At 44.4% G+C, this 24,737-nt stretch overlaps 1 protein-coding gene across 6 annotated transcripts; it reads right to left on the bottom strand.

Annotated features, from left to right (window-relative positions):
- Positions 1-36: 36 nt before the first annotated feature.
- On the bottom strand, positions 37-23,208 carry LOC118928983 (urea transporter 1). 6 transcript variants are annotated; one of them, XM_036918699.2, is made up of 11 exons: positions 23,087-23,208; positions 19,784-19,839; positions 17,581-17,738; positions 14,491-14,647; positions 13,742-13,931; positions 11,369-11,497; positions 10,310-10,502; positions 7,663-7,810; positions 7,340-7,474; positions 3,798-3,847; positions 37-2,131 (listed from the first exon to the last, which is right to left on the bottom strand). In XM_036918699.2, the coding sequence occupies exons 3-11, from the start codon at positions 17,725-17,727 to the stop codon at positions 1,955-1,957; spliced, it is 1,326 nt and encodes a 441-aa protein (XP_036774594.2). In that variant the 5' UTR covers positions 17,728-17,738; positions 19,784-19,839; positions 23,087-23,208; the 3' UTR covers positions 37-1,954. The 6 variants fall into 6 exon arrangements, with proteins under 6 accessions (XP_036774594.2, XP_036774593.2, XP_057360127.1 ...); XM_036918698.2 differs by lacking the exon at positions 23,087-23,208 and adding an exon at positions 20,533-20,666; XM_057504144.1 differs by lacking the exon at positions 23,087-23,208 and adding an exon at positions 19,360-19,497 and having other exon boundaries at positions 19,784-19,838.
- Between the last annotated feature and the right edge of the window lie 1,529 nt (positions 23,209-24,737).

Genomic DNA, 24,737 nt, shown 5'->3' with positions numbered 1-24,737 from the left:
GGCATATATGACTTCTAAACAAAATTTACACAAAACTGAGCTGTGAGTATAATTTATTTGTATTCTTACATGGAGATTTGTTATACAGACAATAGGAAAGAATACCAGTGCTTGCTAAGAAAACAAATAAAATACTCAATTTTAGAATAATACTTAGTAACAAAAATAGCTTGAGAAAACTAATGCCATTTAAATTAGACAACGTACAAAGGCTTTTAAATGTTCCTATTTACAAGTCTGTGTGAGTGCAGGAGAGCAGGTGTAATTAGCCCCCTAGGCTCCATTCTGAAGAGCCATTTGGAGGCCCCGGGTTCAGCCGGCCCAGGCTCTTTCCGCCTGGTAAGCCTTGAGTTGTCTTGCTGTTCTGTCTCCCTCTCTACCCGCACTCAACTCTTATTTCACAAATTCCCTAATGAGGGAGATTTCAGTTCAAACACTGAAGTTTTAGTTTTTCCACAGGAATACACACGACTCTATGACAGCTGCAAATTCATGGTTTCAAAAGGCTTTAGTCACAGGGTTTTCAAAATTGGAACAACGTTTTCCTGAGTAAAGGAAGATGTGAACTGCTCCCTAAAATATTTGTAGGCTTACTTCCCTTCTTCTATTTATTCATTCATAAGACTATGTATTTTACACAGAGCACCACAAACCCAAGAGGAGAAAACCTTTAGGCTTTAGGGTCCCACAGTGTCACTTCCTGAAACTGCAAAAATCCTGAATGGAGACATTCTGAAGTGGAAGGTCATGAACATAACTTTCCATCACCATCTTCAGCATGTTTGGTTACAGGATCTTTGTAGGACTGGTAACTTGTTAATTAACAACAAACAAATAGAAACCCCAGGAGAATCCTTTACCTGTATTTCCTTTTGGTAGTTCAAATATCGTTGGTTTCTGAGTGAGAATATTGTGAGTGTTCAGAAAATAACGAATTTGTTCTTAAAGTAAGAAATTCAACAACTTCTTAATACCTAGAAGCAATCTGACCTTAACTGTTAGTCTTTATAACATCTAAGACATCCTCTAATGAACTGAAGACATGGCTTTCTAGGACCCTCAGGTGTTAATGGTTTGATTCTGTGCATTTGTGGCATTTACAGAATTAATTTGAGGATTCAAGTAAAAATAACTATGCTGAGTATTTTATAAAAATATAACTTTTCTTTAATATCTAGGAATTGGTTAAGCCAGGAGCTTCCCCTTATTTTACCTCACTGAAAACAAATCCATTCATAAGAGATAATAAACTCTACATTAACAAATTCTTTGTAACATCCAAGAAAAGTGACACTATGGAATAATTTGGCTTGATAGAATCCTTTTCTCCTGAATCTCCGTCAGCCTGAAAAAAACACTACCATCTGTAAGAGAATGGCACAGACATGGACGGCACTGAGGCAGGCCTGCTGAGGAGCCCGTGAGCCGGTGCTGTGATCAGTGGCACCCTTACAGTGCTGGCTGTGCCTGTTGTGTGTAACTTGCATTGATTTTAAACAAGTCAAACTGCTTATCTGAGAATTCTGCATTGATTTTGATTCTGTGACTGTGAATTCCATTCACTTAAGGCTTAGTTGGTTTACAGAGCTTAATTTTTAATATTGTTAACATCATGTAGCCAACTAAACACCAGGAATATCAGTAAGTATCAATAGTTTGTTCTGGTCTGACTGCCTCTTCTATTGGAGCATTTTTGGCTTTACAATATATCACAGTCTTAGTGCCAAGGCCCCATTAGAGATTACAGTTCATAGATGGAGCATGTCATCTGGACATGTCACTCACATGTTTGAGGACGTTTCTGGAATCTAAAAGAAAAATACAAAATGAGCATAAGGACAGATCGCTGAGGGGTTAGTACAAAAGTTGTTACTAGTGAAAAATAATAGTTTGCTGAGACCCTGGCAGTCAGTCAGAAATGACTCGCGACCATGGCTGTGGACGGGAGCTGCTCTCACAAAGGGCTTTCCACCATTCCTTTTTTCTTGGCTTGCAGGTGGAAGATGCGGTTTTCTTCAGGATAAGTGACTTTACTGAGGGGCATCCGGTAGATATTGGGGTTATTCGTGGCCAGCAAGAGGAACAGCAGTGTGGCCAAGCAGAAGGGCCATGTGCAAGACGGCAACCCGGCCTGAGGAAGAAGAGAGAAGCCACACACTCACTGGAGATCCTGTCGCGGAGCTGCTTGCACAGCATACCACCCTTCACTCTGTTCTTACTCAGCCCAGGGGGACACATCACTAGGGCATTGCTCTGGACTCTGCTTATGCCCACAGAGGCAAAGTCTAAGATCTCAGGCCATTTAGCAGTGAGATCCCTAATGGTCAGTTATATCTCTGTCTTATATATCTTTCCTTTCCTGTCCTACATTCAGACTTCCTACACCATCTGTGCAAAGATGATGCCTGGCACATAGAAATGACACTTAGCAAACCACCAATGGCTCCTGACCATTCATCACATACGCATTTTTTGATTAGCTCAGCCCATGGCGACCTCTCTCCTCTTGACTTCCACCCAGACTAGGTAGTGGACTCTATTTGCTTTACTTCTTTTCATTCCATCTCTCAAACAGACTCTAAGCTTCTTGAGGGTAAGTCCCTCTGTGCTGTCCATGGCAACTTGTGCAATTCTGAGCACACACCATGTACTTGGTTAGGCCTGGCCCTGTGCATGGACCCCTGGGGTGCAATGGTGCTCAAAACCGACTGCACATCAGAATCCTCTGGAAGAGTTGAAACAAATGTACATGCGTAAGCATCATACAACATCCTAGGCACAGGGCTTCAGGATCCGTATTTTTCAAAATCTCCCTCACTGATGCTGTTTTGTAGCCTGCCCAATCCTGGCCCATGGACCAATGTCTGTGAACCTTTGTTGGGATGGGAAGGGCCCTACCTGTTCTAATGTTCTCCCCATGATGCCTGTAGTGGGGCTCTGGCCTTCTGCCATAAAGATATTATGTTTTCAGAGGAAACCTTCCGAGATAAACTCTATGTGCTTTTGATTGTATGACCCATTAGCAGCCATGACCACATCAGCATGGAATGAGGTGTCAGAAACTAGCCCTGTATCATCTGCCATGGAGGGTGAAGAAGAGAGAAAAAAATTCAGGACAGGGGGAAATGGAGGACCCTCAAACAGTTGGGGATACTGAGTCCTGAGGGGATGGGAAGGAGAAGGTCAATGGGCAGGGCAGTGCTAAAAGGAAGGAGAAAGAGTAGCAGGAGGCACTTTTGGGCAAGGATTTTGCCTGTTAAATATTCAGTCAGGACATGGGTCTGAATATTCTGATTAATCAGTGGGGATTTAAAAAAAGACAAGGTATATGAGATGTTATTGACTTGATTAAAAAAAAGAAAAATAACCATCTGGGTCTTTGGCCAATTATCCTTTCCTCCATTTCCTGACTTCTCAACTACTACATAGTCCTGGCTTTCTGTTTGAGTGAAAGAAAAGGTCCTTCGGAAGACACGATATCCTTAAGGGGGAAAGTCAACTTGACACTCAGAGTATGAACTTGATAATATGTTATACAGCCTAAGTTCCACTTCTTTAAATCAAGCAATCTGATATTTTTAGCAAGCCTGGCAGTTGTAGGTTGTAGTTTGGACTAAAATTTACTGTGATGCAGGAAGTTGAGTGAGGATGGGCAGGTCCAGGAGATGGGAGAGTGGTGGCTCTCACAGTCATGAACCTGCCCCAGGGCACTCCCCACGTGGACTTCAGGGGGGTTTCCTTATCACTGAAAACTGACCGAACATGCTGATGAGAAAGTGAGATGACAGCAAACTCACCACAGCCATCAGGTTGGACATGCTGACCGCGAGGTAGGCAGTGAACAGGGCTGCAGAGAAAGAGCAGAGAACAACGCTTGGTAAGTGGCAGGGTTCTGGGGAGCCGAGGGAGAGAAAAGGCCCTTGAGTGCAGAAGGGAAGGCTGCATGGATTTCAGCTCTTCATAGACAATGTGCATCCCAACAGACCACCCTGTCCTCCTATGACCACCCAGCCATGAAAAAGAAATACAAATGTGCCTACAGTTTGCATTCATAAAACAACGCAGCAGAGGAATCCCCGGGCCACGCAGTTTCCGGTTTAGAGGCGGGGCAGGCAGCATTGCCTGGCTCTGCCAGATTTTCTCGAGTCCTCTTCCTGATAAAGCCGTTGAACTAATAAAAGAGCAGCTCTGTGATAAATGTCTGTTATTTATTTACATTGGCTGATAAGGTTAGTCTTTTGTTTGGCAGTGGCAGGGTGATGTGGGAAGTTAAAATTTGCTTTGGTGTTTTACATGGGAGGTTTGCTTTATAAGGGGGGCTGGGAGTCTGTCTCAAAGCTATGTCTAGAGAGGAAAAAGACAGATGGTACCCAGTGTGGATGGAACAGGCACTCTCACCCACCGGTGAGGGCTGGGGAAATTGGTTTGGCCTTTGTGGAAGTGAACTTGGCATCTTTTGAAATTCAAATTGCCAGAGCTGGGATTTTGGTATCAGAGTCTGGACTTTTGAGTAGTTCAATATATACTGCCTTAACTGTTATGCTACACCAGGAAAGAAAATCTGATCTAGCTACAGGAAGGTAGGAGAGATAGGCAGAAAAACGGCCCCAAAGACATCCACATCCTCATTCCCAGAACCTGTGAAGATGTCTCAAGGGACTTGCAGCTGTGATTAAATTAAAGATCTTGAAATTATCCTGGATTATTTATGTGGACCCAATGTAGTCACAGGGTCCTCAAAAGAGGAGGCAAAAAAGTTATATCTAGGGAGTAGAATGGAGTATTTTCACCTTCTGCTTCATACTCCCCGATATGGGTGGAACTTTTGTGTTTCATCTTGAGCAATGAGCCTGTAAGAGAGAAAGTAAGGAAGGTATCCCTGTTTTGGAGAGGCTCACGTGCACACATCTTTGGCTTCATCCCTTTCCGTGGTCTGCCAAGCCTCATCAACAGTTCTTGGACTGGAAACAGCTCTTGTTTGAGCTGTAGGACATGTTCAGGTGTCCTTGTGCTGGCCCGGAACTCCCTCTCTGCCAGCTAGAATATCTCTTCTCAATTTTTAGGACTTGTAGAAAAGTCTTCTCCAGGAGGTGCTTCCCAATGACCCTGAGCTGTGCCATCTCCACAGGGGGTGCTGTGCCATGGGTGTCTCCTTGTTCCGCTCCAACCACCCCCTGGACTCCCATGGGCTCTCCCTCACTCACTGGCTTCTGCCCTCGCCTGTAACACTCTTTGCTCAGGAACCACCTCTGACCTGATGCTTTTAATACCCTAGCTCTTCCTTGTGTTGTCTGTGTTGTATCATGAGTGTTTAATATGTATCTTCTCCTACTACCAATACAGAAAAATAAAGGTATTCACCCCAAATAAAGGTCTGAAACCTCAGACTCATCTCAGAATAAAGATACTAACCTCACTGAGCCCAGGTGGCCACACAATCTGTCTGTAGTTTTCTTTGCCTGAAGTTTGTGAACACATATGGGAAAATGAGCAAAAAGTTTTGACAGGGCTATTAGGTGAAATAGCTGTGCAGCTTATAAAGAAATTGACAAAATGGCTTGTGAATGGCAATACTACAGCAAGCAGAGTTTTGTTAACCTTGCTACAGGATCAGAAAATGACCACTGAATGAGGCCTTAGAAATTCTTGGTCCTACTCCACCTCCTGCCCAGTGCAGGAATCCATTCTAAATTCTGTCTGACCCGTGACCTGCTGTTTTATTTTATTAAAAAAATTTTTTTTTGGTTTTACTGGAAGTATAATTGACACACAATATTATATTAGTTTCATTTGTATAACATAGTAATTCAACCTTTGCATACATTTTGAAATGCTCACCTTGGTAAGTCTGGTTACCATTTGTTTCCACACAAGGTCAACACACTGCTGACTATAGTGACCGTGCTGTGCATCACATCCTTATGATGTCTTCATTTTATAAGTGGAAGCTTGTGTTTCTTGATCCCCTTCACCCATTTTACTCCGCATTTCCTCAACCTTCTTCCTCTCTGGCAAACACCAATGTGTTCTCTGTATCTATGAGTCTGGGTTTTTCTGTTTGCTTTTTAGATTATACATGTGAGATCATATAGTATTTGTCTTTCTCTGTATCACTTATTTCAGTTAGCATGATACCCCCAGGTCCATTCATGTTGTTGCATATGGCAGAATATTCTTCATTTCTATGGCTGAGAAGTATTCCACTGTGTATATACGTGTGTATATATTTATATGGTCCACCATTTAATAGCAGCCTGGATACCCTGGATTGATTATTCTGGTGATAAACTGACTCTAGACAAATATTTCCATAAGATTAGAAATAATTCTGCCCATTCCATTATTCCACCACCCCTTTGTCTCCAGGGAGAGTCATCCCCTTCACTCTAGCACATGCTCTTAGATACTTTTACTTGTATTGAATTAGACACCACAGGCTCTGGGTGAAAAAGCCTCCCCTTACAATGGCCTGAGAAACCCATTAGCTTTTCAAATCCAAATCACATTAAGATCTGTTTTTACCCAAAGGCCTGAAGGCTGCTAAAGGGAAGCAGAGTAGTACAGTGGGTGTAACTATGGAGCTGTCAGCAAATGCGGGTTCTGGGTCTGCATTCAGCCCTAACTGGATGCCCTTCAGCACATCACTTTATCTCTCCGGCCTCAGAACCCCACGAGTTGATGGTGTGGAGATGCCTAGAACCCCTTTTAGCTGTGAGAGGCTGAGTCTGGCTAGAGCATGGGGGTCAGAAAGGGTTAGCACAGCAGCTCTCAAAATGTGGTCCACAGACCGAGAGCGTCAGTGCCATCCAGACCTGGGCAGACCCTCCCCTACCTCTAGGGATGAATCAGGGGCCAGAGGTGGGGCCCAGCGATTTCTTTGTCTTAATAAGTCTTCCAGGTGAGGCCGATGCACACCCAGGTTTGAGAACAGCTGGGTTAATTTGCTTCTCAAAGGTTCACGTGTAATCCTACTGATTTGCCAAGGGGAATGGCTCTCTATTTAGCCTGAATTATTTCCTATTAGTTTCTTGGGTCAAACGATTAGCATGAAAACACAGGACAAGTCCAGGTTCTATGCCCCAACATATCTGTAAAATGGTTACTATGACTCAACTGGATGTGCTGTCTTCACAATAACTAATGAGACTTCACTCGGTGACCAGTGAGACCTGGTTCGCACAAGCACCAGGGAGACTCTACTTTTCCCAGGAGGGGATGTCACACACTCAGAGGGCAGAGGTCCTGACTGGAGCCCCAGTCCTAGTTTCTCACACAGTCCTTTTTTACAGTTTGTCTTCGATCTCAAGCAACCTTTCCCCCAGAGGCCCGGGATACTCACAGCAGGCGAGAGCCAGGAGGTGGGTTTGCCAGGTGAGCGCCATGAACATTCCCCCAATGGCAATACAGGCCAGAGAGCTGTTGAAACCCCAGAGTCCAGAGTAGATGTCCTCAAACGGAGCTGAAAGACTGAGTCCTATTAGGTAAGACAGGATGGGTCAGGGCTGTGGACTGAAGTCCAGATGCTCTGGAAGGAGTCTGGGGATGGGGGAAGCAGCTCCCGCTGGTCCCCTGGAAGCAGAAAGGCCTGGAGTACAGAAGATGCCTGAGACCATGCCGGGGGCAGAGGAGTGCTCTGTCTTTGGAGATGAGGGTTTTGCTTACCAGCTGCTATGCCCAGCAAGGACCCGATGGCAGCATGAAGGCACATGAGTGGGGAGAAGAGTAGGATGGCACAGAGGAAGATGCCCCCTGTCCATGGATTGTCACAGCCAAACATCTGACCAATACCCACAGGTAGGGATTTCAGTAACTGCAAAAATGATTTAGAAAATGAGGCTGTTGAAAGAACTGACCAGAAACGCACAGGACACCCACAAAGTCATGTTAGATTGAGCGTATCTTATCTTCATGGTCAGTGTTACTAATTTTTAAAATCTTCTCTTTACAGATAAATCTCCTTTGTTCTTCTGCTTTATCCTCAGAGGCACCCAGCCCTTCTCTGGTGCAGGCTGAGCCTTCTCGAGACCCCTTCACCCCCGGGCGCTGCCTTTGCCCCGACACTCAGCTTTGGTTGCTGATAAGCACAGGGCGGTGTCACTACCCTCACGGTGAGGTTGGCTGCACCGCCTGGTGAGGATGGCAGAGACCACAGCTCACACTTCTGTGGCTTTCAACTGTCCATCAGCTCTGAGGCTAGTACATCAATGCCTCCCTAGGGTCAGCAGAAATATCATTATTCCCACACAACTTGGTGGTTAATGCTAAGGCCAGAGACCTGAAATCGAGTTATGTTACCCACAAATCAGAAGCAATTATCAGTAAGCTCATGAACCAAGACCATACTTACACTTCTGTTGTTAACAAAAACATTATCAATTTAAGCCAAGATACCCTTAGCTTATTCCAATTATCAACAACTGTCAGTTCTCAAAACACAAGAATGCATGTAAACATCAGAATTCTACTTTCTGGCTGAAGCTTGAATTCAGCTAATGTGTTCACAGAATGGCAGTTCTCAGAAAGGTACAGGGTTTGATTCATGCCAGCAAATGATAATTCTTTCATAACAACACCATTGGTGTGGCCAGGATGGCATTAGCTGTGTTCCCTTTTGACCAAGCCATTTACGGAAAGATGCCTTCCCCACCTCCCGTCTCCCCCACTCCCTGCTTCTCTAGGTCATAGGTGTACCTTTTGGCAAGGGAGGCAGTGCCTCTGATACAGGGAGGCCCCGTTTTGGCAGGAGGAGATGTCCTTCCCCTTCATGCATTAGGCTGTGTCTAATGCTGGCTGCAAACATTGGTTTGGTGTCTGCTCAGGGCACAGGACCGTACTGTGGGTTTGATTATATTCTAAGATGGGCCCTCAATTCTTCCAGCCCTGCTGGATCTTCACGTCTACACAAGAGCATTTCCTGTTTCTTCTAGAACAGGGAACTTGACACAGGCAAAGACTGCTTAGGATTTTATGTTAGAACAGGACAGCAGAGCTATCCCCCAGGTAGCCAACGACAGGGGCATGAGATCGGGGATAAATGTGCCGATGCTGGGGTAGTAGTTCAGGGTGAGAAGAATGAGACCCCACTCTCCCAGCTCAGCACCACCCAGTAAACCTTTCCATGATGATGGAATATTCTGTATCTGCGCTGTCCAATACAGGTGGCTATTGAGCACCTGAAATGTGGCTAGGGAGGTAAGGAACTAAATTTTAAATTAATTTAATTGTAATTAATTTTGCATTTAAATTGAAATAGCTACAGGGGCTAATAGCTAAACTGGTCAGTGAGGTTTTAGGTAGATCAATTAATATTATTTTACAACATTATTTTTCATGGGTAGTTGTAATACATTTTTGGTTTTCCATCTGAGTTCCTTCCAAGTGCTCCCATTCATTTTCTGGTCAAGTAGCTGAAGAAGAGTTTCTTTGAGCTCCTCATGTTTTGCTCACTCAGCAAAGAGGATCACAAAAGGGGGTCCACAGCCTGACGGTGGGGAAGCCAGTCTTCTGCACATCAAAAAGAGGTAAGGCTTCTTTGGTGTTCTTCTGATTTCAAATGTTCTCTTATTTTGAATAATCAAGAAACCTTAAAAAGATTTATTAAATAAACACAAACAGGAAGAGTTGGAATTTGACTTGGTTTAGCCAGGTTTTAAAAAATGGTGCTTTCTTTATGCGCATCTGTAAAGAGGTACATAGCATATGTCCTATGACAGTCCTCAAACTGGCCCACATCACTATTATTTGAGGAGCTTGTTAATACAGTTTCCTAGGCTAAACCCCCAGAGATTATGATTTAGGGAGTGTAAGATGGAGCTTTTGGTATCTAAAAAACAATGATTCTGATGCCTACCAAAACGTGAGAAACTTGAATTATTGTATGTATTCTGAGATCTACCATGAGAAAAACAGAATAAAGAGGTTCTGTAATGGTATCTAACAGTAAGTTCATTTGATTGGAGGAGGCAGGTCATGGAGGGCTTAACCCTGGGCTGGAGGCTGGCCCCCATCATACCCACCCACCCAAGGACCAAGTTGGAAACAGGGTGTCTGATTTCTAATGGATCTGGACTGTAGATTTAGCACTGCAGATTTTAAGAAAAGAGGGGAAAAGTTAGCTTTGACCAAATAGTGACTTTAAAAAGCCCTTAGAGCCCAAAACTTTGTAGTAGAACATATGCATTAGATGGCAAGATGAAAGCAGAAGTTGGAGTCTCTAGAAGGTTCTGATGCCATGAACAATTACCCACAAGGACCCTGGGCATCTTCCAGAGCCAGGTGGGTGCAGATGTGAGAAGACAGTGTATCTCACCTGTAGAGCGTTGAGGTCAGTCCAGGTGACATTGGGACCCGACGTTACAGGTGTGAACAATTTGGCTGGAAAGAACGGATTGTAATGCCCTGTGGCCGAAATGTACATTGACAGTGCCATGTTGAAGGGCAGAGTGAAGACAGGGAGGTCCCATTTGTGGAAGATGGAGTTCAATGCGCTTGAGAAAACTGGACTAGAAACAACAACAGAACATAATGAAGAATATGGTGTGAAGAGCCAGGCTGACAGGCCGAATTGCTTTGCTCATCGGCAGGTATGTTCCTGAGGTGCTGGGCTGGCAAACTTCTCCCAGGATAAAAACCCCAAGCACACCTGGGATAAATCCTGTTCAAGAATAATGCTTGCATAAAGTCCACAATCAATTCTTAGCTTATTTGGCTTTGGGAAAACTATACTCTGGGGTTTCTCACAGTGAGTTATAAAATCCAGGTTTTAAAGATAGTTGTGAAGTATGTAAGACATACGAAATATAACACTGTCTACATGGTTACAGCTCCCTGTGCACACTATGTGAGCGTACGCTCCTCCCTCCCCACGAGAGGCAACCACAGGTAATTCGGTGAATGTGCAGGCTTGCGGACCTGCTGTTGCAGGGAGTGGTTCTCAAAGCACTTTGATTGTAATTTAGAACCCCCTGGGAGCCTTTCAAACTGCAAATTCTCAGGCAACACCCCATTTCAATTGCCGCAGAATCTTGTGGCAGGGAGTGGTGAGGTGTGTGTGGAGGGCCCTATGCATCCATGTATTTTAATGCTTTCTGTTTCCAATAGACATAACTTGAATCTAAATTTAAAAAAATTATTTTTCTAAAAACTGCATTACATAACATAAAACTTACAATTTTAACCATTTTAAAGTGTGTGGTTCAGTGTCATTAAGTACACTGACATTATTGTACAACCATCACGGCCATCTGTTCACAGAATATTTTTCGTCTTGCAAAAACTGGAACTCTATACCCATTAAAACATAACTCCCCATTCCCTCCTCCTGCAATAATTTTTTTTAAAGGCATTTTGAAAACCAGATACGACTCACCAAGTCATGGACATAGCAGATACAGGGAGTAGCAGCCACCAGAAGTAGTTTCCCTTGTCTGAAAGCACAGCCATGAGTATACCCACCAGGGTGGCATTGTAGCCCTGGAGCCCCGCTGCGATCGCGGACCTGTGGGCAAGAGGCACAGCACGGATTTGCACATAAATGAGACTTGTAACTTACAGATCTTACTTACATTAAAGAATGAGATTATTCTGAGAAATTTAATTCAAAGTCTATAGACACCAAATACTAGTAAAAACATGAAAGAATAAGATATACAGAGGCAAAATACAGATGTGCATATGGGACAACGCCCGGCAGAGGCATCATAGTTTATGGTAGAATTCCAGCATCTAGGGCAGGAAAGGGGAAATCAGCAAGGCTACCCGTTCTGCTTCCTTTAGGCCTTTCCTTTGAAAGTTGTTATTTCTTTTAAATCATTAAAGTCCTCTGACTTGAACAGAACTTTTACATGAAACTATTTCCTAAGTGCGATTGTCTTGGTGAGAGATGTAAGACTATTGAAATGTAAATTCACTTTCATAGTGTCTGTGACCTTATGAACATTAATCTTCCAACACAGCATACATTTTAATCTTCCTGGAGTTCCATTTTGTTGTCTCCAAATGCACACTTCAAGTTATTGCAAAGTAAAACAATTACTTTTGTTTTACTTTGCATTTAATTATGTGCATATTTTGTATCTAATTCTTTCTTGCATCCCTTTTAGCTTCTCAACACTTAACCTTAATTCTGAAGTTTGTCTTATGGGTAGGGTTCTACTCCTGGCCAAAATGGTTCTCATTTCATTATTGGGAACCATAGCCCCATGTGAGCAGCAGAATGATTTCCACAGAATAAGCCCCAAGGCTGACAAGCCCAACCCTCCAGGGCTCTGAGAGGTGGCAACATCTGGTACCACGAAGGGCCAACATTCAAGGATGAAGTCTGAGGGGGTCTGGGGTGTGAAGATGGTGAAGTGAGTGGGTGAGGTTGAGTGCAGGGCTGAGTGGGAGGCGATGCAGGCAGTAAGCCACACTGCAGGGGGCACCGAGTGGTGGGAGAGCCTTAACTGGTGCAGGAGTCACCAGGGCAACAGCAAGGCGATGTCACGTGACATTCACCTGGGTGAGAGCATTGGAGGGGGGGTCTGCCTGCTCCAAAGTGCTTTGTTTCCCTTAACTAATCCTCTGGGACATGTGGAAGAGGATGTGATTTATACTGGGTTCGTCCAGGAAGTGATACTGCCCTCCAAAACTGGGACTATACATGACAGTGGAGAGCTATGCAAAAACTTGTCTTCTCTACAACTGACTTTGAATTTAAAGCCTGAGTTTGGTCAACAAAAAATTAATGGCAATGTCTACAAGCTGTGGAATGCCAATGTTAAAGCAACAGGAAGATGTATTCACTTAAAACAGAGGATTGCCATTTTAATATGGTCCTTTAGGACTGAGGAAAGTAAAAGAGATTTGAAAAAACTATCACATGTAAGCATGACTTGTTTTCTAAATAATACCTGATAAGGAAAATGGATCAACTTTCATGGGAGCAAAACAGTGAAGGAATATTTGACATGGCACACATTGGACCATACCTCCAAACTGGACAGACTGTTTCTTGATGTGTATTGGAATAGGATTTAACCTAAGAAACAAAATCACCCTCTACAGAGAACTCAAACTCCTCAGACCTGTTGGGAAAGTGGAGAATTTTCTGACTCTTTCTTGAGAAGCTCCTTAGGGCAATTTACAGTGTTACATGAGCTTAGCTGCATAATGGCCATCTACTGGTGATTATGCATCGCTCCTAAAGGAATGACTAGTCAGGAGCCGTCCAGTCCTCTGCTGGGAGTCAGCTCATCACTTCTTCAATGACAGGTCAATTTCTAAAGTACACACTGTTTTTAATCTAACACATAGTTCAGACGACATACTAACACTTCCTAAGTCATAACTTGATAACTTGGAATTTATGGCTGTTCATCATTCTAGAAGCTCAGCTAACCGTTGCACTGTCTATGAAGAATACATTTGCTAAACTAAGCCTGGAAACCAGATATAATAGGATCAGTGGGGTTTTTAAGCCACTAAGACCTAGTCATGAACTCATACCTATTTTTGCCCCAACAAAATGCTGTGGATAAATACTTGATCAATCATTAAAGAAGAATGATTAAATGAACGATTAAAGAAGAGATAAAGGCTATAAATGATTCCCTGACCTCTGACTAAAGGCAAATACAGAGTACTGCGGAGTAAAGGTGGTTTCTTTTGGCAAGGGAGGGGCTTTATCAGTGCGGCCCAAAGTCACCGGCTGGCTCCCATGTTCTCAGAAGCGCCTAGAGCAGGCCCGGACAGCTGTGCCTACCTGTCCTGACTGAGCAACAGAGCCGTCAGGGTGGACACCACTGTTCCCACACAGCCACTGAGAGCCCACCAGGGGTTCTGGACCAGGAGTCCCACCAGAATCAGGATTCCGCTGATAGGGTTGCTGACGAACACCACTTGGGATAGGCCACGAAGAACCCAGTCGACGAACTGGAGCACCTGTGGTTTGTCTGGAAGAGATGAGATTTGCTGGGCTAAGGAGGCAGCCAGGCAAATGGTGCTCCTTTCCAAGTCCAAGGCTCACCTTCTGATGAAGGGGAAACTAATTTTTGATACTCCTTGGAGCTTTTACCCACTGAACCCTTTCCCCTTCAGTGGCACCCAGATCCTTGAAAGCACCCAGTTTCTCTTTATGCTCAACCCACACTGTCCTTCCCAGAACCTCAGCTTCAGAAAGCATCCAATGCACTTATTCACAATGTTCAGAGGAATATACTTTTAAGCCAAAGGAATGAATTTCCAATAGTAAAATTTCAGCTTTTAAGTACTGAAATTACAAGACAGACTCAGGTGCCTTCCTTTAATATAAGCAGGGCCCAGGTCATGACCACTATCTCCATAAAAGAAATTTGAAGAGCTTTGCAGGTTAGGAGATAAGAAGTTAAAAAACAGAGAGTAAAGAGATAGATTGATGGTAGAAGAATATAACTAAAGAAATGAGCAGAACCAGCAAGCCCTTTTCCCCAAAGCCACTTCTCCCATCCCTCCAAGGGATGGAAACATAAATACCTTTAATCCAGTTGGCAAATTCTCTCATATCCCCGGTCACATAGCCGAGTGCCTTGGGGAAGCACCTTCTCCCTCGACATGGTGAAACCTGATTCTCACCCTGGTCCAGCTTAACCATAGTGGGGCTGTCCTCCATGGCTGTCTCTTCCTCTGACTCCTTGCGGAAAGAACAGAGCTCATGAATATCCTAGTGCAGAGAGCTTCAGACTGGGTTTGGTCACAGTAGCCATAGAGGAAGAGTTTAAAAGCGCTTCCTCTGGACCCACAGGACTAAGAAAGCACCATTTCCCTCTTGAAATATTGTCACAGAGATTATTACCCAAACCCAAATCCTATACGAACTTTGTCATCACTGTGTCTAATGCTACCATGAGAAGGTTCTGGTCTTTAATTTCATAAGGCTCAGTTTCTAGTTCAACAAATATTTGTTGAGCACCTACATTTTGCATTCAAAAAGTCTAGTGGAAAAGACTGAAAAATTGTTAATTATAAGATAACAAATTAAACAATAATATAGAAAGAGCTAAGATCAAGTACTTAAACTTCATGCTTCCAATTAAAGGAGACAGACATTAGGTCACAAAATGGATGCACTAATGCTGACCAATCAGCTACTTTCTAAGACAAGCAGTGTTTTTTATTAAATTTTTACCTTACAAAAAATGGTTTTGTTTTTAAAAGCTTCTGTTTTGACACAGTCTAAGAAAACTTCCTCATACACACTCTCTAAGTCAGAGATGGTTTGACTATGTCCTCACATCAAGCAATGGCCTCAGATTTTCTTTATTTTTGGAATTTGTTTTTTAAATGTTTAAAAACAGGCAAGAATAATATTCCACAAAGGTATAGCAACTGGGAAAGATGGAAGTGGACCAAGCTTTTGAAAGCCAGAGTTGTAATCTAAGAATTGCACACATAAGGATGTACAGGGCATGAGTATAGTAAGTACGCCTCGGGAAACTACTAACAATATAACCGTGACTTGTGTTCACTATGAGACCCTTCACTTCTCATGGCAGATGTGTAAGAGGAAGGCACCAACATTACCCAAATGGCATCCTGCAGACACAAATGAAGGTTTCCTGGTGCTGATGGTAGATACCAAAGAAGAATATCAGTGATGTAAGCCCAGAGGTAGGTAAGGGGAGGAAGACACCTTGACAGTGCGAGAAAAGCTGAGGGCACAGCCAGGTAAGTGTGAAGCCGGGAAGCAACAACCCCATCAGACTCCGGAGGGCATACATGTGGAGCATGGAAACCACAGGCACGTAAGACATGACCAAGGAAATACCCAAAACCCACACAGATAAACCAGCTTGTCTTCTCCTGAGGCTGGGCTGTGACTAAGGGGTTCTCACGGCTATTCTGGGCCCCATCCTTGTTTCATTTGCCATAACCTTTAACAGATAATAAAGCTATTAACAGATGATAAAGCTATGCCTTTATAGTTTTGATTTTTTGCAATCCTAACTTGAGTTTTGCCTTCTACTAATCCCAGTATTGAAATCAATGTGGGAGACTGATTTTTTTATTGAGTAACAGTTACACTTTGATTGGATTATTTCACTGCCCAGCTAACCATCCTGCTTTTAGACAATGGCCAACCATTAATCATTACAAAAATTAGAAGCTATTGATGTGAGGAATTCTAGATAGACCAAGCTCATTTTGTCTTGGCAAAATAGTGTTATCACTAGCATTTATTGAGACTGCCAGTGAACCTCTGTATTAAGAAATTCTTATATTGAAAACTGCTGGAGGCCAGGAACCCAAACTAAGTTTATATGGAGAACAGCTGGCCCCATAGTTAAACATGTAAAACTGTTCAAATTATTAAGTGATTATGAAAAATCACCTTTTATTTCATAACCTAAGTGATGGCTATTATTTATTTTCATATATTTCCTTTAAATCTCATAATTGAAAATATTGCTCAGCAAGCCCCTTCCTCAGCTAGGTGACCCATTTTCAAAGCCCTACCGACTTATGAGAGGCATCAAGCTTCAGCTCAGGCAACATGAAGCTCGAATACAACTGTCTTGAGTTTCTATAACTGAGTAGATGAGGTCCCACAGGGGCAGCATGGAATGAAAACATTATAGGGGTGTTTTCCGTCAACTACAGAAACCATTAGGTATCTGGGACATTCCAGGGTGAACAAATCATGTTCTCAAAATTTCCAGCATTATATTTATTTATTTTAGAGGCTTTAAAAATATACCAACACCTCAGAGATTTTGGAGATACAGATAGAAAACCTGATATTATCATGCGCCAAACATGACTGAGAACCTGAATGGCCTGAGTTCCCTGCTGAGCCACCCAAAGTTAAATAAAGACTGAACTATTTTTTCCTGAACCAACAGCCCAACATAAAGAAAGCTTATTGTGATTTGCCTTCTCCAGTATCCACATACTGGGATGGCTTGTAGGGCTACCAAATCCGAGAGAGAGGGGTCTTCTCATGAGCAGAGCAGACGGTTGATGCCATTGCCAACCAGCCAGGAGCCTTTTGGGGGGAACTGCTGTATACTTTTGGAGCCCCTGAGAGCCCTGGCTTCTTGCTCTGGAACTCAGGTGTGAGAACTGGTTCTGAGAAGCCAGCGACTTGTAGTTTGCCCTAGAATTTTATTCCACCAGACTCTTTGCATTTCTTAAGGGAACTTTAAGAATCCATACATCCTGATCCTGAAGGGGATGCAAGGCTGTGGGGCAGGGACCTCTACTATTGCTCAAACTTCTCAAATTTACTAAGTTAGCTGTTAAATGTCAACTAAAAAGACAGTAAAAGAAAATAAAAGGAAGAAACTCTCATAAGATTGAAGCAGGATAAGTTAAAAACCCAGACTACTTTTTCCAAGCTTTTCCATGGTTATCAAAATTCTGCAGCTCAATGGCTGGTGTCTAAACCGAGATGAGTGCCGTGTGACTTTCTGGACCCAGACCCGGGCATCCAGCTCAGCCTAAGCCGTACCGCCCTGCAGAGCGTGAGGACCCTACTTCCCAGGCTCTGTGCAGAAAAGACACAGCAGAGCTTGGCGCGCGGGCGCTGAGGTTCCCAGAGACGGAGGCTGCACGAGGGAGGCATACCTGTTCTGGCGGCCCGCCGGCCAGGGCCAGGGTTAGCAGGGGGACGCCTCTGTGCGCTGCCTCACCAGCTTTATTTCCAAAAGGGTCTGTCCAAAGTGGACCAGGACGGGCGTCATCAGCGCCTCCAATCAAAGTCTGTCCATTCATCCTTCCTTTCTCTCCATACATGACAAAGGGCAAAAATACGTGAATCAGCAGCAGGACTAGCCCTGGCTCTGGGGAGCCCGTGAAATTCGAGATGAAGTGGGGGCGGGGAGCACATCCAGTGGGTTCCTGGGGAGGGGAGATGTGGCCCCAGACAGAGACCTCCAGAGGAGAAGGCAGACTTCTCCATCCAGAGCTCCATCAGCAAAGGGAGACAATGAGCTGACTCCAGACAGAGAATGTTCATTTTAAAGCAGAGGAAAAAGTGGTGGAGACCATCTGCGTGGAGACCCCCACACGGACTTTGTGCTGCTGCTGTTTCTCCACTAGCAGGAGGCTGGCAGAGCCTGTTTCAAAGGGCCTGGGGCGGATGCCGGGCCAACTGCTAGGGCCCTCTTGGGGACCAACACCAAGGCAACCATTTCCGTCATCCTGTTCGTCACAAGTTAGAAGTCGAGGCACGATGTGGGCTCCATGTTCTGGTCCTCTTGGGGACCAACACCAAGGCAACCATTTCCGTCATCCTGTTCGTCACAAGTTAGAAGTCGAGGCACGATGTGGGCTCCGTGTTCTGTAATGAGGCACCAGCCACACTTCCAGTGCCCAACAAAAGCCCAGGCTAAGAGACTGCTAACAGCACTTTTTTCTTGTGTCTGAATGAAAATTGCTAAATATTGGACATCCCCTTGTCAATAAACAATTCTTAGTGGAATTCAACACCTGTGGCTGCTTTTTGTAAACTTTTTTTAAAATTTAAACTTTCATTGTATCCAAGGAAATCATTTTTTCTTTAGAAGTCCCGGATAAATTGTATGTATGGTATTTCTTTTTTTCTCCCCCTTTTATTTAATTTTTACTTTCTTTTACTAGCTTGATTTGAAAATCCACAGTTGTGAGAAATATTACTGACTTGTCTTAAGAAAAAAATCATGTGTGTGTGTGTGTGTGTGTGTTTATCCATAAACTACCTGGTTAATTAAGTACCAGACAAATGTGCCTGAAGGTTGCATTATGTATGTTTTTGTTTGACAAAGAACAGAATTAAGAAAGTCAGTGGTAGGACTCTCATCTTATACACTGTTAAAAAAAAAAAAAGAAAAGCAAGCAAGAAAGAGACAAGCAGGGCTTCTCACATTTCCTTAGCCTGGGCGTTTACCCTTCTGCCCCTGCGTGGTTCCTGCCTTTCCCCCACCAACAAAATCACACACAACATTTTCCTGGAGCCAAGAGACAGAAACATTTGAGAGGTGGGGTTTTAGAGGGCACATAGTTCAAGCCATTTTATAGAAGAGAAAACTGAGGTCCCGAGTGGGGACCATCCAAGGTCACTCAGCAGAGACAGTCTTATGAAACCGATAAGCCCTGCTGGTTCTTTGTCTTTCAGTCTGGAACCAGGCACATTAATGCCACCCAAGGTTCCATTCAAGTCAAGCAACAGTGAAGGAGCAGCCTCGGAATGCTGGGGTTCTGCAGCGGGGATTAGGGCTCGGGGATGTGGTAGACACAGCCTGTCCTCATGGCTGCCTTGAAATAACCTTGAGGCTGGAGGTGAACAGCAGTAAAGCGCCCTGCCATCCCAGCTTCACCCCGTGTTCTGGCTGGGCACAGTGCCTCTTCTGACAAATAAACATGTACCTGTGCCTCACAAGTGAGCCTCCTCTCTGGTATCACTGACACATCCATAAGGCCTTTCTGGTCTGAAGTTAACATCCCCAAAATACTCTGGAAGCAGATCCAGCAAAAGGCAGAAAGCACTTTTCATAGCCCTGATCACTAACAGAGAGAAGTAGTACTCATCTTTCTAACAGAAGGCAATATCAAAATTTCAATTCAACCAATATTCCCTATTTTATCGTACAAAATAAAACTCATTCCACTGTCAGCATCTATTAGAAATTTGTGCAGTTGGAGACACTGAAAGTCTCCACGTTTTTATGACTCAAGGATCACTTTTAAAAGTAATACAAAATTTGGATATAGATATAGAAGAAAGCACTTAAACATTCATGCTCAAATATAATAAGCAGACTTTCACCATTAACATTTATTTGGTACTTACAAAAATCTTTATTTCGGGTCTTTTCTGACTGTAAGTGGTGGAAGGTGTTCAGTTTTCTTTAAACATGTAATCAGAAACAAAGAAAATGTTGTCAGCTGTTCCTGTCTCCTGATTAAAACACTCTCTCCTTGGAACCCACCACACCTAGGAGCCCTGAGGTCTGAATTCCACACCAGAGCGTGGAGCTGAAAGGAAGCTGCCTAATTTGTGGCTTCGGTGTGGCCAACTGGTTCTCCTGATGGAAATCAAAGACATTCCCTTCGGCATGACAGCACAGCACATGCAGACAGGTCTATAAAACCATAATTCATAATTGGAAAGGGCCATTCCCAGTACCCCACTTTTTATTTTTTAGTCATATTGATATATCTCCACCTTTACTTATTTCAAGAACATAACTTGAAACTCCTAGGCAGCATTGATGAACTCAGAGGCATTTAGCACATCAAGTGGACTCCTTGAGCAACCCCTCACCCACAGTGAGTTCTGATGCTGCTCAAGCCCTGTTTCAGAAATCATGAGCAAAGACATTGCTTTCAAACTCCCGGGAAGAAGCCTGTGGCTCTGGTAAATTGTTTTTTAGTCTACGAACTCTGAATTGCTGCTTCTACTCAGTTCTGACTGGCTGAACCATATTTCTCCATTTAAAAAAAAGAAAAGGAGAAAGGAGCAAAAATGAGAGAGGACTAAGAAGACAAACCCCTAACAACGAGCAGTTGGAAATGAATATAAATGAGGAGGGTACTCACACTGCTGCTGGCTCCTGGTGGCAGAAGGCACTGGCTGATAAAACCTTGCTGAGCCCTATTAAAAGGGAGGGTGCATAGGAGGAGATAGTGCTGGGAGGGAGGCACCGAACTCAGAACCCCACTCTGCATATCTGCACTGGCTTTCTCCTCCCACCCCAGACCCCAGTGCCAAAGCAGGCGAAGAACTGGTCCCCAGCCTGCGCCTCACGTCTGTCTGTCTGTCTCTCTTCCCCTCCCTCCCTTCCCCTCTTCCTCTCTCTCTCCCTTTCTCCCTCCCTCTCTGTTCTCGAGAGGGTACCAACAGCTTTGCCTCCTCTGCACGCTGCTGTCCTGAAGTATTGCCCAGCAATCATCACATGAGGTCATGCTTTTCCTCGCCGTGGGGTTTCCTTTAGCTCCTACCCTCTCCCTGCAATATTTTGGGGAAGACTTGTAACTGGAAAGAGTCAACACAGTGTCACTAAAAACTAAAAGCCAAGGGGTAAATTGCTCCACAGTGGCCTCTGGTGCCTAGCGACGGGGCGGGGTTTTCTCTTAGCCTTGACACACAGCCTCTGCACCGGCGTGAGAATCCAGCCAGGAGCTGCAGGACGTGGTGGAGGGTGCGGAGCACAGGGGCACACCGACTGCTTTCTGGAAACCAACCTGCCCTTTCCCCACAGTGAGGAAGACACAAAATATAAATGTTTCCCTGGAATGTTCTTTCCAGATGAGAATCCCAGGACCAACTCTGCCCGTCCTTTAAAAGTCAGGAGGCAAGCATTCCGTAACAAAGGAATAGAAAATTCGAGTGAAGGATCCATTTCTAACCCTTTGTTCTTGAATTTCTATTTTGTGGCTTGTTCTTTGATGGAAGAAATCTTAACTAACTCAGGTGCACTTCTAGGAGCACAGAATTAAAAAAAAGAAAGAAAGAAAGAAAGACAGACAACCAAGCACAGCCGGCCGAAAGCTGGGCAGATTGTCACGGCCTCTCAGATGGGCCTCCTGCCCGCCTGGCTGAGCTGATAGCTCTTGTCCACGGTCAGCAAGGCATGGTGACTCTCTGGCTCCCCCCACTGGACACCCGCCGAACCACAGGGCTCCTTGTCCTCTTGGCGACCCCTTCCTTCTGGGGCCCCCTGCAGCTCAGGGTGTGTGTGTCTGGGGCCTGGGAGAGAGACCGACCATATTTCCATGTGCATGATTACAGTATTCAAGTTCAGGCAAATCTCCCTCCAGCACTTTTTTTCCTGGTAAAATAAGGAGAAAATAAACTCCTAGGGTTAACTTGAAGGAGAAATAAGAATCACAACAGAACAGACTGAGCGCCTGGTATGGGAATCAAAGGAATCACACTCGTGTTTCCGTGAGTTCCTTGTGCCAATGGGATATAATCCCCCGCAGTAATAATAATGATAAGAATTACACAAACAGCTGAGCATTCACTCTATGTGCTGGGCACTATGCTAAGCACTTTATATACTTCAGTCATTTAACCATCACGAAAATCCTATGAGGTGTGAAAATAAAAAAACAAGTGAGTTCTGCTTTTCCCTAAATCCAGCTGTCTCAGAAAACACTATGGATGCTGTCAGGCTAACTGAGGCCCAAATGAAATGGAATTGGACAGTCACATATCGGCCAGAGGCTACCCACGTATTCTGTGTCCTTGGAGGAGTCACAAAATGAAGTCTATTCTCCGAAGCGGTGCCAGTCCCTGAGGTGGTCCTGCCACGGCTGCCGAGCTGGGAAATCAACCAATCAGCTTCAGCTTGCATCAGCCAATCAGGACTACACAGGCTTGCGTCCCTCATTTAAATAACGGACCTGTGTGGGGATCTGAGTAGAAACTTTTGCTCTAATAACAACCCCTTCTCCTTGTTTCCTTGTGGTGTGTTTTTGGTTCATAGCCAAGAGCTGTGCCTCCCTGTTTGCAAACATTTTTTTAGCAGTAAGTTCTCAATTTCCCTGTTGTACGGAGAGATTTGTTAACAGAGGTAAATGCCATTATCCCTATTTTCCAGATGAGGAAGGTAAGGCTCACAAAATTTAGATAACTTGTCCCATGTCTAACACTAAAGTTGGTTCTTTGATGTGCTTGAGCACCATCCAATGTTTCCAACTTACGCCCATTGTTTGCCTTTCATTAATTCACTGATTAACTTAGGGAGCTCAACTGTCAACATATATTTATAGACTTCATCCTGAACACACCTCCACACAGCACCCAGGCGGCCGCCTGCCTCAGTGGGTGGGCCTGGTCAGGGGCTGAGGGGATGACCCACCTCCTCCTTGCACCACCCCCTGGCCTCTCCCCATCCTTGTAAAGACACACCTGAAGCTTTGCTCACAAAATACAGCCTGGCTATGTGGTATGAACAAGGTGGTGCAGGTAGGATTCTGAGTCAGACAGACCTGAGTTTTGTTCTTTGCTTTGTCCTTCGCTGGCTGTTTCACCTTATGGATGTTACCGTCTCTGAACCTCAGATCTCTCCCTGTAAATTGGGGGTAAGTTTACTTCCATTATAAGGTTGTGATGAAATCTGGCAATAACGTATGAAAAGCTCTTTACCTGACACGTGGAGGTGCCACCATTCGGCTGTCTGCCCCTCTCAGTCAGGGATGGTTGGTTCTTGACGGCTCCCAGAAGGGTCCCCCCTTCCAGCTGGAACCAAGGTAAAAGCTTCTTCCTGGCTTCAACATCAGAGAGGGGGTAGTTGGGAGCCCGGAAACAACTATTCAGCAAGAACCCTGGGCTGGGTGGGTGGCTGATGAGGCTCACCGAGTTTTTGTACCGTGAGACCCCAAGATGCCAGGGTGCTTTGGCCTAGTTGCTGTGGCTTTGGAGGGAATCCCTGAACGGGAGATCATAGGTGCAATCAGGCATCTGATGACAAGCGCATGCATGGCTTCTTAGCTGTTTTAAACAACGCTTACTGCATGATTCAATGGCTGTTTCTCAGTTCTTCCTCCAGCACTTCCTGGTACCATTTGCAGAGTACCATTTGCTGAGCACTTCAGCCCTGACATTGTTTTCCTTTCCCCGCCTCCCCTGAGTCCTCCCCAGTCCTACTCCCCTGGTTCTTTGACTCATCTGTCGCCCCTGTGTCTGGCTCAATCACAGCTGAACATATGTAGAACTTTCTTCCCTTTTTGAGTTTCTCCATAGAGTTTCTGCCCCTGGAACATTCTCTCCTCTCTCCTTACCCACTCTACCCAAACATTCACACCCACGTTTCTTTCCTCCTCAATTTGGATTTCCCAGTGGACTTCTGTCCATACTCCTGGGAATGTAAAGCAATTTATGTCCATAATCCTCACTGGACAAGAGACCATATCCCCCAGCCCTGCAATGTCTCTGGAATTGTCTTTTATTAAAAAAATAAATAAATTTTATGCTGCATAGTCCCACCTGGCCTGGAAGATACTGGACGACAAGATTGGAATCTAATAGCTCTTTTTGTTTATAACAGATCTCTTTCTTTCCAGAAAGGTTTTGAGGAAGTTAATAAAGTATATGTCAGAGGAGATAAGAACTAGATGAAGAAATGGTAAAGGAGGGGAACAAAAGTGTGGATAATAACATGATTTATTAAATATTTTTTTCTGCAACATCTTGCATTTGCAGGTATTTCCAAGTAAGTATTGTTTGACCCAGAAATTATTCCAATGCTATTTCATTTTTGATTGCCATTGATGTTGATTTACTTATAGGCAGTTTAACTTTACAAATAATTTGCACAATAAGTGTAATGGGGCAGTGCCCACACTTGGGGATTCTATGGGCAAGGGCTGCTGCAGAGGGCTCCTGCAGAGGCTCTTCTGCATCGTAAGCAGAGCTTTTCTAAATGGCAGAGAAAGCGCCAAGGAGAAAACAGTCTCATTCTTCTCTTCTGATCCTTCCACCCCCCACAAAGAGAGAAGCAAAGCTGGAAAGTCCAGGACAGAACGTTCCTCTGCAGTGTGTTCTGAGTTGCATGTTTTGGTTTGGTAAACAGTCAGACAAAAGGCACCAGATGAGAGACAAAATTCCCACTGACCCAGAGCACCCCTTGGAGGGCACACTTTGTGGTAAGCATTCCCTAGATGTGGAGCCAAGAGGCAGGCAGGTGCGCAGCACAAATGTCTCTCTCAAACCTTCACCCCCTGCACTTGCCAGGAGACCATGGGGATGAGTGATGCAGGAAGCACTGAGGCACCTACAATTTATCTCTTAAATGCAG

Source organism: Manis pentadactyla, chromosome 6, assembly GCF_030020395.1.
Source record: "Manis pentadactyla isolate mManPen7 chromosome 6, mManPen7.hap1, whole genome shotgun sequence".
NCBI classification, from domain to species: Eukaryota; Metazoa; Chordata; class Mammalia; order Pholidota; family Manidae; genus Manis; species Manis pentadactyla.
Note: the sequence above shows the minus strand (reverse complement) of the source record. Positions and strands in the feature narration are given on the sequence as shown.